This window comes from Leptopilina boulardi, unplaced genomic scaffold (assembly GCF_019393585.1).
Source record: "Leptopilina boulardi isolate dan_hultmark-lab unplaced genomic scaffold, ZJU_Lbou_2.1 LbouV2_195, whole genome shotgun sequence".
Classification (NCBI taxonomy): Eukaryota; Metazoa; Arthropoda; class Insecta; order Hymenoptera; family Figitidae; genus Leptopilina; species Leptopilina boulardi.
In genome coordinates this window covers 697,001-715,806 of record NW_026137746.1, presented here as the reverse complement: position 1 = coordinate 715,806, position 18,806 = coordinate 697,001, and the positions used below count along the sequence as shown (strand labels likewise).

The window sequence follows — 18,806 nt, the reverse complement described above, 5'->3', positions numbered from 1 at the left end:
TATGGGATCGTGTATCCTATTTTAAAAGAAACTGCCAAGTTACGTTTTTAGAGAATAAATTTAAGGGATAAAACACAATAAAACAATTAAGACCCTTTAATACATTTATTTTATCAAAAGAAAGCTCAACTTTAAAATATAAAAATAATACAGTAAGATAAGAAGGAACGATACATATTTAAAAACTTACTCTACTGCTTATGATACCGTCGCAAGCTAACGAGGGCGAGGCGTCGAGCTGCTATCCGACGGGCGGAAAAATGTACACACTTATTAAAGCGCGAAAATGTCAAATGGTAGCGCACAAGAATGCACTTACGGGTCCACCGAATCTAAAGAGCGCAGGCACCACACGTGCGGACTGGCCGGTCAAAAAGACAAAAATTTAATAATTTGATTTTATTCAAATTATTGGATTTTTATTAAAGACGACTTCCGTTGGATTTCGTCGGCGTGAAGTATTCACTTTATATTTTCATCCGTCTAATTTTAATCACTATCTATGTAGTGGATTGCAAAAATTGAAAATCCGACTCACGGACGGGCTTAGCCCCGGCGTCTCAAAATCGTTTTTATGCCTCTGAAAAATTTCAGAGCTGACTCGCGAATGAGAGTTGTACTGCAATTAATTGACTTCCGCGATGGTCTTTTATATGAACGTTTAGAGACTTCAGGTGGGAAAATTTTATGGACTAAGGGTTTTTAACACGTGAATAAGGCGTGAGCTCTGGGTCTGTTACTATGCCAATAATGCTGAGTTTTCGTTTTCTGTTAATAGTTATAGCCAAATACAAAAATATGCTCTTAATAAAATCAAGCATAAATTATTATTGAAAGACTTGTTGCCTTTGGATTTATTTTATGAATTTTCCTTGTTGGAAAATGTTTTGATTTTGGGTATTTTTACCCCTTTTTCATTTGCGACAATTACAACTTTGATGTTGTGTTGTCATGGGCATGTAAGATTGTTAGGCCCAGAATACGTAATAAAAAGGGGTGGAGTAAGAAAGAATCGGAAGCTGAAGAATTACGTTCAAGGAAAAAGCTCATCGCGTAGATTTGTTTTAACTATCATTTCCCATAATTCGTAAGAAGTCCAATTTCTAATGTGGCAACGTTCAATGCGTTCAGAACGTTACCGCAATTTTTGTTAACAATCTCGCAACATTCCCATTCACTAACTTCTACAATGCGTTCCCATCGCATTATGCTGACAATTGAGTTTTATTATCAAAGTATTGGGTAAGTCCACGACAGAAATATCAGAATCTACAAGTGGTTCTTCGATTTTAATGATACTTGGTAAAATTATAGCTTTATATAAGAGCAATGTGTAAGTAAAAGGAATTTTTAAAATATCTAAAATTGTAGGAGTTATATCACTTTTAATTTTGACACTGCATTTTTGTCTTTCCTTTATATCTCGGTCAACTTTCAACCGATTTTAATGAATCAAAAACGATTTTTTTCAGAAAATTACGTATTTTCAGAAAATTTTAAAATAAAAATAAAATTTTGTTATTTAAATAGAAAAAAGTAAAAAACAAAATTTCTTTTAGATTTTTTTTCAATTTCGACCTCTTTTTTTTAATTTTTTTATAATATTCCTTTTTATTTTATCTTTAATTTAAAAAAAATCATCCTGGAGACTTTTTTAGATCTCGTGATATCGTTCTTTAAGGGTAAATCTCTCAAAAAGGACAAATTCTGAATTATAATTAAAAAAAAAAAAGTTTCAAAAACACTGAAATAACTATTTCTATGTGAAGAGGAGGACTATACTAAGTTGAAATCGAAAGTGGTAGATCGTGAGACATCAATTGCGAAACGTTGTCATTGTGACTAAATTGTAAAAAATTTATTTCTCCCAATGCGTAATGAGAACAAATTTCCGTTGATGAGCATTGAATGCATGTAAGAGATCGAAGTTGCAGAACAGGAGAATTTTTATTCCAAATTATTTCTTGTATTTTCTGAGTACCTTTAAAACATTTCAGGGTTTCAGGCACGTACTTTTCAATTTTTGGAATAAGATTTGTATCCAATTTATGGATGTGAATCCCTGGACAGCGTGGCGAAACTTCATTTATAAATGTTGTCAAGTTAGGAATGTCTTTTCCCGCAGCAACTAAAGAATCTGCAGTTCTTTTTATGCAGCCTCCAACACCATCAGGGGCGCCTTTTCCATGACCTGTCTCGCTATATTGCCAGTGGATAGAATTTGCTCCTATTTCTTTAGACAAATATGTCCCAATGAGATGGAACATTTTTTTATTTTTGTACTGTGTGGAAGGACCATCACTCAGAATGTGAACAACGTCCAAGTTCGAAATGAGTTCTTTCACTTTTTCTAGAACTGGCTGAAGGTGGGCGCAAATTGCAACTGGATCGTGGCGAAGGTTATCAGAAACAGTGCATATACATATCGGTTCATAATCTTTGTGGTAAACAACAACCGTATGTAAACTTAGCTGCGATTTAGAACCACCAAAGTGAATAGCCTGAATTTCTTCAGAATATTTGCACAAAAAATTTTCTGAAAAGTCGATGTGGATGAGTACCTCATTAAATTTAAAATTGTTTTTTATCACATATATGGCTTGATATTGATGTTGCACGTTTCGAACATGAAAGAAAAATAACTTTATTGATTTTTCGAGAGATGTGAAAAGTTCTCCTTTCGTAGTAAGAAGTTTTTCTTTAACTGTTCTTCTACTTAACTTTTCAACACCGTTGACAATAATTTTATTTGTAGTAGAAGTCCACTTTTCATAATATATATTATCTTCTTTAACGAAATTACCCTTTGGTATTAGTTTTCTATTTTTGCATTCACTGCAAGTTCTTTCAAGACATTCGTCTTTTATGTTTTCGCAACATAAACTTGTACAAATATCTTCAGGTGAATTTTCTCCGATGATGTTAGCTAATTTTAATCTTGAAGTCATTAAACCCACATTAGAGTGCATTATACACATAGTAGTGTCCCTATTAGAGACAGCAGGAGGAACAACCCAGAATGGTTTAAGACGACAAAAAGTTGAATAGCCAATTTTCAAATTTAAGTGCCTTGCAGGAAATTTCTTGTGTAAAACTTTCATACAATTATTTAAATATCTTTTTTGTTTCTTAATTCTCTTCCTAGAGATAAAATCTTTTTTTCCAAGGCAAAGGCGGCTACTCTCGTCACTTCCAAAAAATGAAGTTACCTTCTGTTTAACCAGCTTCCAATGTTGGTAATATTTTGATCCCTTTTTTTTAAAACGCATAAATCCTCTGGAAGTTAAATCTGTTACGAGATGTAATTTTTTATATTTTTTGACAGTTTTACCAGATATTAATTCGCAAAATTTTTTTTTATCTTTTTGTCTCCCAAGTTGTTGAAAATTTTCTTTTAATTGAGATTTCATTACTTCTCCAAGGAGCAAATTATCTTTGACTGCTTGTGAAACATTTTGACCTTTAATTAAATTTTTACAATTATTTCTGGAGAATTTTTATTCATCTTTTCGATTTTAGTTCTTTCTTTTTCCATCGTTCTTTTTAACTTCATCCGATATCGATTAACTTGTCTGTCCCGATGTTTTAATTTTTGTTCTAGCAATTTGATTTTTTTTGTAGATTAAATGTATTTTTCCGTCGCGTTTTTTTTCCTGGAATAACCCTACCATCTTTCTCGGAAGATTCTATTTTCTTCTTTTCACGATTCTTTTCCTTTCTTTTGTAATAATTTTTTTTTTCATTTTAATCTCTGCTGCACCTGATTTTTTTCTGACAGATTTTTGACAGATTTTTTCCGCGCATTTTTTCGATCTCTATCCTTTCTTTTTGACTCTTCATATTTTAAAGGATCGTTTTTAATTTGCAACCTTCGAATTCTAGCAGCTTCTTTTCTTTTTTTCTTCTTCAGTTCTTCAACATTTTTGACAGCATTCATGGTTCTAGAAAATAAATTAAGTTAAATTAAATAAACAGTTTCTTAACTTTATAATTTTTGAATCATGTTTACTCATGAGGGTTAATATATTTTTTTCAAACATTTAAACCTAAAAAACCCCCAAGCAACAAAATTTCGGCCATTTTATCGATTTTTCAAATATTCCATCCGCCATATTTGATCCGCCATTTTGAATTTTAAAAAACTAACTCCAAATTCGTAATCAGCGACCCAAAAAACCCCCTAGTAACAAAATTTAGGCCATTTTACAAAATTTTTAAACATTTTGTCTGCCATATTGGATCCGCCATTATGAATTTTAAAAAACTAACATCAAATTCGTAATCTGCGACCCCAAAAACCCCCTAGTAACAAAATTTAGACTATTTCACAGAAATTTCAATCATTTCATCCGCCATATTGGATCCGCCATTTTGAATTTTAAAAAACTAACTCCAAAATCGTAATCAGCGACCCAAAAAACCCCCTAGTAACAAAATTTAGGTCATTTCACTGAAATTTAAAACATTTCATCCGCCATATTGGATCCGCCATTTTGAATTTTAAAAAACTAACTCCAAATTCGTAATCAGTGACCCCAAAAACCCACCGCGTAATGAATTTGACTTATATTTATTATTTACTTAGCAAAAAACTAAAAAAGTTCTGGCGGTAACGGAATGGAGTTTTTGCTCCCTTTAACGACGCCTAAATTGATTGCTTATTTTTAAAAAATTTCGAAATTTTTAATCAAAACGTTATCAATTAATCGTTTCTTTTTTTATTTTAAGAATTATTGATAAAATTTTTCATTTACTTACCAAAAAATGGAAAATCCACTGTCGGTTACGGAATGGAGTTTTATTACACACTACAGCTCCATAATATATTGATTCTAATATGCACGGTGGGCTTGGATTAAGTTCAACCCAAAAGTCTTTGCACATCACCGTTTTCTTTTGGAATTACTTCGGGGATGTCTTCTGATTATTTTAAGACAAAAATGAAAATAATCGGTGGAGGGAAACTGAAATTATCTTGATTTTTCATTTTTTTTATAGGTTATTCTATGTAATTTCTTTAAAAAAAGGTTTCCTTCAATTTTTTTTCTACAAAAGTTGTATTTCGGATTCAGTAAAGAATCTCTATGATAGTTAATGAATTTAAAAAATTTGAACTATTAAATTTGTTAATAAATAATGGAAGAACATGGTTTTTCATTCGTTTTTTGAAATTAACTCGTCTTGTAATTAATTTACACCAAAATTTTTCAAAGATAATTTGAAGTACATAAGATTATCTGTAAAACTGAAAAAAGAAGACTGTTCTACCTATTACCGTTCCTTAGATATGACACGTTGAAGTTGCTATTCAATGAAAAATTTAAACTTGGGAGCTCATTATTCGATGAATAATAATAATAATAATTTATACTACTGAAGATAAATTAATTTTATCTATCGCAAATTATTCGAAAAAGAGTCCTCTTAATTATGTTTTATTAAAATTGTTATATTAGGATATTAAATAAAAGAATTCATCGAATAATGAGCTCCCAAGTTTAAATTTTTCATTGAATAGCAACTTCAACGTGTCATATCTAAGGAACGGTAATAGGTAGAACAGTCTTCTTTTTTCAGTTTTACAGATAATCTTATGTACTTCAAATTATCTTTGAAAAATTTTGGTGTAAATTAATTACAAGACGAGTTAATTTCAAAAAACGAATGAAAAACCATGTTCTTCCATTATTTATTAACAAATTTAATAGTTCAAATTTTTTAAATTCATTAACTATCATAGAGATTCTTTACTGAATCCGAAATACAACTTTTGTAGAAAAAAAATTGAAGGAAACCTTTTTTTAAAGAAATTACTTAGAATAACCTATAAAAAAAATGAAAAATCAAGATAATTTCAGTTTCCCTCCACCGATTATTTTCATTTTTGTCTTAAAATAATCAGAAGACATCCCCGAAGTAATTCCAAAAGAAAACGGTGATGTGCAAAGACTTTTGGGTTGAACTTAATCCAAGCCCACCGTGTATGAAAAGAAAAAATGTTGTGAACAAACAATGGTATTTGACATATTTTATTGAAATAAAATAATATTCTATAAATAATTAATAATATTTATCATTTACTTACCGAAATTTAAAATTTTCTTTTTGCGGTTACGGAATGGAGTTTTCTTTCTGTCGATGCTCACTGCTCAACTGAATATCTTATTTACACTGAATATTTTCTTCTCTTTCATCCTAATTCGCACTGACATGTAATCACACCAATATTCTAAATACTGTTTATCTCTGCATTGCTCTCTTAACGTGTTTGTTTACATCTAATATCTATATTTGTGTCCGGTTACGGAATGGAGTTTTCAATAGCGCACAAAACTAATTTAATTCTAGAAAATAGAAATTTAAATATTTTGCCTTGCCTCTTCCGTAATCTATTAGAATAAAGAATAATTAATAAATATTGCTAGACAAAAGATGAAATTATATTAGAAATTAAAAATAATATTAATTGTTTGAGTAAATTTAGCTTCATGCACGGTTACGGAATGGAGTTTTGCACCATGTGAAGATGAATATTTCACATAATATGCAATTTCTATTTTTTTTATCATATGTCCTGATTAAATGATGTTAAATACTATCATATGGCCGCCATTATTTTTATTAATTTTAAATATTTTTTAGATAAAATGTCTTAACCTTCGCTTGACAAGATGCCCACCCAGGGTGGGCCAGACAAATTGAAATTGCCATATCTTCTAAAGTTTTGCCTTAATTGAATCGCGATTTTAAGTCACTGAACAAAATCTTAAGAACTTTCAAAAAATGTAAAAACAAATTTTTAAAAAAAATTTCTTCTTGATTATTTATAACTTTTATCAATGTATGTACGGAGATAACCGGGATGATTCAGATATTTTTTTAATTCTATTTTACAAAAAGACTTGAAATCATGCAGACTTTTCACTGTGAGTGTTTTATGATGTCAAATAATAGATATAAAAAATATTATATTGCATTTTTCATTTGTTTAAACAATTTATTGTTATTATTTATTAACTTTCTTTGTTCTGCACCTAGAAAGATGCAGTTTTTTTCTAATTTTGCAATTTATCAAGCCGAATATAATAAAAGATAGATTTGATGTAAAATTATTAATTCAACAATTGTTTAAACAATTATTGTTATTATTTACTAACTTTTTTTGTTCTGCACCTAGAAAGATGCAGTTTTTTTCTAATTTTGCAATTTATCAAGCCGAATATAATAAAAGATAGATTTGATGTAAAATTATTAATTCAACAATTGTTTAAACAATTTATTGTTGTTATTTACTAACTTTTTTTGTACGGCACCTGGAAAGTTTCCGTTTTTTCTAATTTTGCAACTCATCAAGCCGAATATAATAAAAGATAGATTTGATGTAAAATTGTAAATTCAACAATTGTTTAAACAATTGTTAAATTAGTAAATTTATGTCAAATCTGTCTGGCTATATTATTTTCCGTTTTGATAAATTGCAAAATTAGAAAAAAACTGCATCTTTCTAGGTACACTACAAGAAAGTTAATAAATAACAACAATATATTGTTTAAACAATCGTTTAAATACTAAATTCATATAAAATCTTCATGTTTATTATGTTGAGCTTGTTAAGTTGCAAAATTAGAAAAAAATTGCAACTTTATTGGAACATTATAAAGAAAATTAATAAATAGCAACAATTATTTGTTTAAACAATTGGTTAAATAGTAAATTCATATAAAATCTTTGTGTTATTATGTTGTGCTTGTTAAGTTGAAAAATTAGAAAAAAATTGCAATTTTCTAGGAATATTATGAAGAATGTTAATAAATAGCAATAATTATTTGTTTAAACAATTTATAATAATAGTTGTTGCAAATTGAATTATATATTTTATTTTATTTATAACCTTTGAATTAATAACTACGAAGAGAAGGTAACAAATTTATAAAATTCTTCTACTGTCGTATGTATATTTGAAAAAGTTATAAATTATTAATAATAAATTGTTTAAACAAATAAAAAATCAACAAAACATTAATAAAATATATTATTTGGTAACATATAACAATTTTGGAAAAAAACTGAATGATTCTAAGTTTTTATTGCAATATACAAAGAAGAAAACATTTGGCCCACCCTGGGTGGGATCTTGTCAACCGTGTATATAAAAAGTATCCAGTCCAGCGAAGGTTAAACGTGTTATTTGTCCTTTTCTAGAGAATGACCCTTAAATATCCACATCTCAAGAAAACTAGGATCCAGATTTGTGTTTCTACTTTCATTTGTTTTATAATATTATTGTTACAAACTAGAAACTTTCGCGTAATAATGTTTTTATTTTGAAATTACTTGACTAAAACAAGTGAAAATTCAAGCAAATCAATATTTTATTAATAGATTTGAAGCAAAGTTTTTATTTTTTATCATATTTATAATTTAAAATAAATTGTAATGAAACCTTAACAATGCAACCTGAAATTGTAGCTGAAGTTTTTAGCGCTTTCTTTTAGAGGATTCTTTGACTTGAAATTCAAAAGTTTCTTCATCAGAAGAATAGTGTCTGCATTGGATTTTATGATTGTCAATTGGTACAAATGAGTGAAAGGTCTTGTACCTGGAACTGTTAAAGCTTTTTTGAAACGTCTTTTAAAGCTTCGAGCTTTTTTGTCATGTTCTTTTTGGGTACAAAAAAGTAATTTTATTTTCGTTAAAGCTTCAGTGCCCCATTTGTACAAATCGTCAGCTGTTAATATTTGCTTGTTACTTGGTCTTTGTAAACTTGCTCGTTCAACTTCTCGCTTAAGTTTTCCTCCAATCCCATCACAAGGACTCTTCCCGTGCGAAGTTGCAAAAAAGTGCCACTGAGCTTCCAATCCAAAATCGTGCTTATGATACAAGAGGTTGATAAAATTACTCTTGTTTTTATATTGAGCAGCTGCGCCATCAGTAAAATAAAGTATTTTCTTGATATTATGATTTTTCTTTAAATCAGCAATGATTTTTTCCATAAACAGGTGAACTGCGCTAGCATTGTGTTCCATATCTTCGGAAATAATTGCGTAACTTTCGCACTCGTCTTTTCCGTCTCTTTTGTAATAAGTTACAGCAGGGTGAATTGTAATTTGTTTTTTGTTCCAATATTCACTTTGAACTGCGTTTGGAATAACGGTCTCATAATTCAGAGAAAAATCGAATAATATTATAAATTCATTTTCTCCAAGAGTTTCTATGGAATCTTTAAGGAATTAGCTTTGACTCTTTGCTATGAAATCATGAGAACGAAGATCAACTAAATGTTGAGAAAGTACTTCTAGATATCTTTCAACAGAGGAATGGATAGTTTCCAGAGATGTTCGATCTGTTGATATCCACATATTGTAAGTGATTTCTTCAATAAAATTAATCTCGAAAACTTTGCGTACACTTTCGATAACAAAATTTACTCCTGGACAAGGGTAACGGTTTCATTTGGTAACGTTTTACCAGGTCTAGAATTAGGAAAAGATCCAATACCGTTGCTCACATGTAAATTGACAGCTTTGCGGGCTAAACTATATGGTACGTCAAATATCCTTACTATTTTGCGGACTTTTCAAGTCTTTGTCAACATAGTTAATAATTTCACTGCATCTGATTTCTTTAGTTTACTATTCAGCTTTTCCTTAATTTCATTAATAAGTTCTTTTACATCATTCTAAAACTTGTCTGCTTCCATAAACTTAAATACTTTTTTCAAAAGCATATCAAACGTTTCTATTATTTCGTTTATTTTTTTGAGTTGTTCAGTTTTTGTTCGAAGATCTGAACTGACTTTAATTGACGAAAGCTGTAAAATTGACAAAATTTCATTTAATTTGGAGATACTTTCTTTTCTATTAACTTCATCTTTTAAATTTTGTAAATCATCATTTTCATTTTCAATTGAGTCTTCAACTACATCAAATTCCATTTCTTCTACAGCTGCAGGTAAAACCTCAGTTTCTTCTATTTCCATTTTTTCAAAAGAATTAGTATTTATTGAGCTTGGTGTAGAATCATGCAAAGATTTTTGTACTTGTAAGCGGCATGTATTACAAATATATGTTTCTAAATTAACTGAAAACACTTTACTAATAGAATCAGAAACAAGACGAAGGTTCTCCCTTCCAACTTTCTTATGTGGTTTCTTTTGTAAGGGATTGAAGCAACGCGGAAACATTGTAATGTATAAAAATACTAATCCATGCAATAACTGAAAAACATGTCTTTATTAGAATTATTAATGTTATAAAAAATAATAAAATTTAAAGCAGTAAAACTAATGATAAAAAGGTAATAATAACCTACCTGTGCACCTAAATACAAACAAAAGTTATGAAAACTTTAATATTAATATTACACATAAGATAATACAATATTACAAAAGGTTAACTAAACAAATAGTTATTCATAACCATAAAAAATTTCAACAAACAAATGAAAGTAATGATAGAAGCATGTCCTGCGGTTTTCAAATTGATGAAGACTTATAATACTTAAAGGACGATATCACGAGATCTAAAAAAGTCTCCAGGATGAATTTTTTTTTAAATTAAAAATAAAATAATAAGGAATATTATTAAAAAATTAAAAAAAGGAGGTTCTAAATTGAAATAAAATCTAAAAGAAATTTTGTTTTTCACTTTTTTCTATTTAAATAACAAAATTTTATTTTTATTTTAAAATTTCCTGAAAATACGTAATTTTCTGAAAAAAATCGTTTTTGATTCATCAAAATCGGTTGAAAATTGACCGAGATATCAAGGAAAGAAAAAAATGCAGTATCAAAATTAAAAGTGATATAGGGTCATTTGGGGTAAATGTAAACGGATTTGCTTAGTTTCGACAATAACGTAAGTTTTTTATTTTAAAAAGCAATACTTCCGGTTTTCTACTGCATGAACTTGTTACTTCACTTCCCTAGAAACATTTTATGAGGTACAATAAAATATTGATCAACTTGAATCGCTTAAAACTGACTCTTTACATTTACCCCGAGATTTTGAAATTTTCCCAAAATTCGGGGTAAATGTAAACACCCCTGTAGTTTAAAGAGGTTTAAGAAAAAAGTTATCCCAAGTATACTACTGTGTAAAGGGATGTAAAAACTGAAAAAAAATTCTTGGTAGATGTAAAATAATTGAACCAATTGATTGATATGCAACATATAAAATAAGCAATCATTACCATAACAAAACTAGTAATGTAAAAACTTGAATAACTTCAATAAATTTTAATTTCAACTTGGTGAAAATAAGTTTTTAAGGTTGCTGAATAAGATTCTAAAATCGAATTTTTAAATTTCAAAATGGCGGATCCAAAATGGCGGACGAACATAAAAATATTGTTAAAAATTGATCAAATTTGCTTGAATCTCGCTACTCGGGGGTTTTTGAGGTCACTGAATACGAATTTGAAGACAAAAACTGACATTTAGAAAATATGAATATCAACACAATTAATATAGTGCATAATTTTTCCTCTTTATAAAACATAATTTTATAAACTTTCTAAAATTTCAATAATAATTTTTTTAAAAGGTCTAGGGAGAAAGTAATCTAAGTATTTAAATTTCAAGATATAGAAAAACGTATATTAGAATTAGTATTAATAATAGTTTAACAATGTTAATCTTATCCATTACAAAATCAGTTCAATATTTTATATGACAATTGTGATCATAATTACTGATGAGAATGCTAGATTCTATACTAAACTTTGCCATGGAGGAAATTAAAAATATTTATAAAACTCTCTTTTTGAAATAAACTTTGAAGACTCAATATGACTAATATCTTACTAAAAAACACATTGTTATATTAATTGCTTTGATGAGAACCCTAGATCCAACCAAACTTTGCCATGTCAGGAACTGTAGAAAATCATCTTCTTGAAATGCACTTTGGCGACTCAATGTGACCAACAATATGTTCCCAAGGACACTTCGTTAAATCAGGAGTTGTTGGCCATTTCCACGACTTCACACTTTTCTGCATTGCAAAAATTTCTGCGCCGTTTTCCGTAACTTTAATTATTTTTCCTGGAAAGTGTGATCCCCCGTACAGAAAAATGACGTGTTCTCCAACCTCTTGAAGACATTTTTCTATTTCCATTTCTTGTTCGACCTCTGATGTTTCCATTTCGTCACTTTCTGATTCGTCCTTCTGTTCTTTTCGTGGTCTTCCTCGCTTTCGTTTAGGTTGAATTGTTTTTTCTTCCAGTTTTTGTTCGATGCCGGAAGTTTCCATTTCTTCACTTTCTTTTTCTTCCGTTAGTTGCTTTCGTGGTCTCCCGCGCTTTCTTTTTCTGCTTGTTTTCTTTTTTCTTTCTTCTGCTTCTTTGAGCCTTGCTAGAACTGCGTGCGTTGTTAGAACTTCTCCATACGTGTGATGTTTTAAGCGTGTTCTTGAATTCTTTGCAGGATCCATCGTTGGCTTCGATGAAGCGATCTTTGTTAGATGGTGAGCGAAAATGTCAATAATTTCCGTAACAGATGTGCTTTCCTTCTCTTCTTGCGTTTTTTTGTTTTACAGCTTAAATCTAACGGAACGTCTGTGACTTCAGATGTTGATGACTCATTTTCTTCGCTGTTATTCGGGATCGTTTCTTTAAAAAAACCATCATCTCCCAAATGATTTTGAAAAGAAGGCATTTCTTCTTATTCGGATCCAGCAGAATCGAGCAGATTCTGGATTTTTTTTCGGTGATGAAAACGGGCCAATGCTCTTGCTTCAAATAAATCTGTAGGAATTTTCGTCTCATCTAAGGGAAACAATCCGGTGGAATTAAAACCACTGATGATGTTTCTGCGATTGAATGCTTTCCACAGTTTACCTAATAATTTAGCAAACTCGTGTTTTGCCAACCGGGAATTCTTGTGTCCCATTTTTTTTCCCATCATCAACTAACATTTTGTCCCATGCTGTTTTCATGGGACCAAACACGCATTTATCAAGGGGTTGAATCCGATCGGTAAGATGACTCGGAAATTTCAAGAGGTGAATGTTACTTTCGATAGCTAGCTCAATAATTCGGATGCTTATATGACTAGCGTGGCCGTCGTAAAACAGAATAGCTGTTTTGTCTTTCAAATTATCATTTTTCCGAATATCATTGAGAGCCGGTACAAACATTTTAGACAACCAATCAAAAAAAGTCACTTCTTCCATCTAACCATTGCCAGTAGCAGCGTACATGGTGCCAGGAAATGAATCTGAAGATGTCCAACGTGGCTGAACTGCTTGTTCTTTGTACACAATAAGAGGCAGCATGAAATCTCCTCTTGCTGACACACACACAAGGACTGATGTAGCCTCACGTCCTGATCCACCAGATAGCCTATTTAAACATTGTCCTTTCTCACCTATTGCTCTCATACGTGAAGGATCAGTAGCAAACCCGGTTTTATCTGCATAAAATACTAAAGCTGCTGAATTTTCATCAATGCCAGACGTTGAGTAGACATTCTTCAGTTTATCATAAAAATCATAAACAACGAATGGGTCTCGAGCACTTTTTCTTTCTTTCTGAAAAATTTCGGGTTTTTTGAATGAAAGGGATGGGTTTCGCTTCATTAATCCATAGTACCAATCATCCCCTGGAAAATTATCCTTAAATCATGTTTGAACGTTATTTGCAATAACGTATTACTGCACAAGAAGTTTAACTTCTAGTTTGTCGCAAGGATATCCTATCTGAGCCCTAGCTTTCAGACACTTCACTAAGAGCATTTCTATATCTATGGGTAATTCACAAGCACGACCTGGAATCAGTTTTTCAATTTTACACTTTCTACCCTTGATTCTGTGAAAAATTACGGCCATGGAAACTCCGTATGCTTTCTATGCTTCTCTGTTGTAGGTCATCGTTTTGTTCTCTACAGCATGTACTGCGTTTTCTAGTTCAGAAGAATTCTAAGAAGAAGGTGATTTTTTCTTAACGTTCTTTCGCGGCATTCTTAAAACCTAATAAAGAAAATAAAAAAGTATAATTGTGTTGTCTAATCAATCAATCAGTCAATTAACCAATCCATAAATCAATCATCCAATCAATCCACCAATCAATCAATCACTCAATCAATCAACCAATCAATCCACCAATCACTCAATCAACCAATCTATAAATCAATCATCCAAGCAACCAATCTATCCACCAATCAATCACTCAATCAACCAATCATGCAATCAATCCACCAATCAATCAGTCAATCAATCAAGCAATCCACCAATCAACCACTCAATCAACCAATCTATAAATCAATTATCCAATCAACCAATCAAACCACCAATCAATCCAATCCACCAATCAATACAATCTACCAATCAATCCACCAATTACTCAATCAACCAATCCATAAATCAATCGTCCAATCAATCAATTCATCAATCAATCTATCAATCAATCAACCAATCCATCACTCACTCTTATTCTAGGATTCCTACGTACCTGAGTTTTATTCACCAATCGTGAAGAATCGCTTTCCTATATTTTAAACACGTAAATGCACTATGCAATACTATGCAGGTCTATACCTGCAACTGACTAACACGAAGGAGATATAAAAGAAGATCCAATTTCGTTTTTTATGTAATTTTACAGGGCCAAAATAATGTAATTGTGAAATAGAAGCAAATTTATTCAATTATTTTCTTTTAAAATGCAGAAGAAATTCTGTTTACATTTACCCCGAGTTTTCGAATTCTCGGGGTAAATGTAAACACTTAATTATCTATTAACTGAATTGACGAAATTAAAAAATCAAAGCTAGCTTTTGTTAAGGGATTCATAAGGAATAATTAGAAATTTTAGTTTGAATTTTTAGTTCATTTTTATTCAAATGCGAGACAAAATACTGAAACTGTAAAACTTTGATTTTCAATCTTTCATGCATTAAGCGACAAATTGGAGTATGTCTTTGACAATTGTCGAAAAAAAAATTGGCAATACTCAGAACCTGTTGCAGGTGAGCTGAGGTTAAAATATTGGGGTCGGACTTAATTTTAAATCTGTAAATTAAGCTGCAATATCTGCTGTTTACATTTACCCTTTGTTTACATTTTCCCCAAATGACCCTAACTCCTACAATTTTAGATATTTTAAAAATTCCTTTTACTTACACATTGCTCTTATATAAAGCTATAATTTTACCAAGTATCATTAAAATCGAAGAACCACTTGCAGATTCTGATATTTCTGACGTGGACTTACCCTATTGTATTAAAATTTACAAGAAGTAAATTTTAAAACAAAACTCAAAATTCAAACTTTTTAGGTACCACCGTGACATCGATGTCAGTTTTTCAAAATTTAAAATGGCGGACGAATTTGTAAAAATCGTTTAAATTCGCTTGAATCTGATTAGTGGGGGGATTTTCGCGGTCGCTAATCACGAATTCGCTGTCAGTTTTTCAAAATTCAAAATGGCAGATTAAATATGGCAAACGAATTTTAAAATTTAATTAGATTCACTTAAAAAAGGTTTGTTAAAAGTCATTTAAAATTTTAAAAAGACTGACGTACAATTCGTAAACAGTAACAAAAAAAACCTAATTGTAAGTAACAATTTTTAATCGAATTTAATTTTTAAAAAATTGTCCACCTTATTGGATATGCTATGCTGTAGTGAATATTTGAGAAACAAACATCGAATTTGTGATCAGTGACCCAAAATTTTCCTGGGTCACTACTTTTATTTAAAACGATCAAAGTAATTATCTCAAATAAGAATTTAAGATATAAATCTCAAAATTTGTAGATTTTTTTAAAAAAAAAAGCAATTTTTACAAATTCGTTTATAATAATATGATTATTTATGCGAATTGAAAATCAAAAATCGGGCTCGAGGGATCTTTTACAATTTTATTGAAGATTATTTTTAAAAAAAAATTCCAAAATCGATTGAGATTTGTAGGCTTTACGCTGTTTTAAATCCTACTTTTTCATTTTAAATCACTGTCAAGGGGAAAAAATTCAAAATCTCCGGTTATAATTAGAAATAAAAAATTGTTATTAAAAATTAAAAAATTTTGAAATTTTTTTTCACAATTAAGTTTAATTAAAAGAGTGGATATTCATTGACTACCTAAAAAATTGCCCATAATTTCTAGCAAACGAAATTTGAGTTATTAATTTTTTTTTAAAATGATACAAAAATTTGTTATTAAAAAGAAAGTTTATACAAATTTAAAATTTTGAAAAACGTTTTAAAGTGTTTGTTTGGTTCGTTTTGAGCTATAGATTTTCATAATTGCTTTTATTTTTCCAAAAATGTAAAAAAAATTTTATTTACGGTGGACGTGATTTGACTCCGATTCAATTTTTACATAGAGCTTCAATGGGAAAATCGCATTGACTTTGACCTGCCTTTAACAGAGTGCGATTCCAGGTGAGATTTTGACTTTTTCGGAGTAGGTTAACCGATTGCAATGAAACTTTGGAATTTTGTTACATATAGTAAGACTAATCTTTAACGTAAATCTCAGCTTAAAATATTTGTTAGTTTACAAGATTTGCAATAATAACAAAAAATTTTAAACTGCTATATCTTCCGTTCTAATAATCGGATTGAGGTCTACTTTTTTTTAAAATATCAAGGAAACTGAGAGGAATAAATCTCTTTGAGAACAATTTTTTATAATTTTACAACTAAATAAATTATTAAATAATAAATGAATAAATTTCACGCGACAATCTAAAATTCAATCACTTAAACGCTAAAATGATCTTACCAGTGTTTTCTTTAATGTTATTAACTTATTTAATTTTAATAATTTACGAGTATAAACAATTGCGATTTCTGCTAGTTGACGTGCAGACGACATTGCGCACGCAGCATTCTCCTGTAACCAGCTGACGTGATTCGTGGACTAAATTGGATACGTGAGAATGCTGCGTGCGCAATGTCGTCTGCACGTCAACTAGCAGAAATCGCAATTGTTTATACTCGTAAATTATTAAAATTAAATAAGTTAAATTTGCATTTACAATTGAATTCCTTTGGAACATTAAAGAAAACACTGGTAAGTCAGGGAAAAGTCAGGGAATTTTGTTAATCAGGGAAATGTCAGGGAATTTCAAAAAAATTTCATTCAAAGTCAGGGAAATTTCTGTAAATTTCTATAAAAATTAAAATTTTTTGTGAATTTATAAATTTTTTAATCTAAAAAAATTTGAATGGTTTTTATTACCATTTGTTACTACCATTAGAAATTAATTTATTGTTAAATATGTCAATAACCATATTTGTGTCCAAAAAAAAGCAGAAATAAAGTTATTAAAAAGTCAGGGAAAAATAAAAAAATGTCAGGGAGGAGTCTGGGAAAAGTCAGGGAATTTTTTTCTGAATCCTTGTTAGACACCCGGGTTAAAGATTAGTCTTACTATATATAACAAAATTCCAAAGTTTTATTGGAATCAGTTAACCTACTCTGAAAAAGTCAAAATCTCACTTGGAATCGCATCAGAGTAAATGAAAAGGTACACTGAATAATACAATTAAATTATTTTTCATTAAAATTAATGAATTACACTTATGTAGATTTACTTGTTAGATGACCTACTTATATACGTTGTTAGAAATAATCATAGTTTATTTACTTTTTTTTTATAGGTTGGACTTTAATCAGTTTTATGTACAAAAAATAGCTGCTCGAGATACAAGAAAGAGAACTTCTCAAGATATTTCGGGATAAAAGTAATGTCTAATTTTTGCTTTGCATAAGAAATGCAAAAAGGCTATATTCATTGATCGTTGTTTTATGAGATCATATATAATGTTAACATATTACTTTTAAACAGTTGTGATCTTTTTTTCCCTTTTTTTTGTAGTTCCACAAGTAAAATCATGTTTGAAAAAATTACAATTTAAATTTATATATAGTTTTTTTTTTACTAAAATTTGTAAATGTAATTTAGTTGATAAACAGAGCTGAAATATGAAATCTGTTAACGGGATTTAGTAACAAATATAAAATGCTTCTGATCCAAACTAAATGATAAACACCTAAAGGACCAACAGAGAGGACAGCTTTCTTCTGTTCTTCGCATAAAACTGTATGTTTATCTGTATTAATTTTTACAAAAAATAAAAGAATTAATAGTTTTGTATATGATGAGAATTTAAGTGTAAACAGTTTGGAGATTCATGAAATGTTTTTCTCCTTCGAAGATTGATTATATGTTTTAAAATATTTAAATGAATTGTAGCATAGCGCTGTATAAAAAAATTAACCTCACAATTATCATAACAAAATAAATTTAATGTGATTAACATCAAATATGGTTAGGATATTTTTCAATAAAATTAAATGTAAATAAATAAAATTGTGATCGGATTACGTTACGTTCGTTTTCTTCAAATTAGTACAAAAACTGCGATATTTATAAATCGATAACAAATAATAGATATAACTCATCCATTTAGATTGGCGATAACATCTGAAATGTCTATATTTTGCAGAATCAATCAAAGAATGTAGATCTGGTCTAAAGCTTCTGTGCATGTAGAACGACAAAATGTTATTTATTACCTAAAAGTACATGTCTAGAACTTTAATTAACAACGGAAAATTTTTTTTATCTAAAGTTTTATGTGTAATGAACTAACGAAGTGGCGCATGAAATCCGGTGACCAGAATTCCGCAAGTATAGTTTATCTAAAATGCAAAAGTGTAATTGATTTACATTTATTTTTTCAGTTACTTATTTATTTCATATAAAATAAATCAAGAAAATTTCTTTATTTGGACTGGAACTCGATTTTGAATGTTCTTGAAATCATTAATGGTGTAAATTTTACAAAATAT

General features: G+C 29.6%; 1 protein-coding gene across 2 annotated transcripts in view; it reads left to right on the top strand.

Moving 5' to 3' along the window:
- Positions 1–18,556, top strand: part of LOC127278131 (gamma-tubulin complex component 2-like) — a 47,970-nt gene extending 29,414 nt beyond the window's left edge. For both annotated transcript variants that reach the window (XM_051299687.1, XM_051299686.1), the window contains one exon: positions 17,612–18,556. In XM_051299687.1, coding sequence (XP_051155644.1) covers positions 17,612–17,693 — 82 coding nt within the window. In that variant the 3' untranslated portion in view covers positions 17,694–18,556. The remainder of the gene's footprint in view (positions 1–17,611) is intronic.
- Positions 18,557–18,806: the final 250 nt, after the last annotated feature.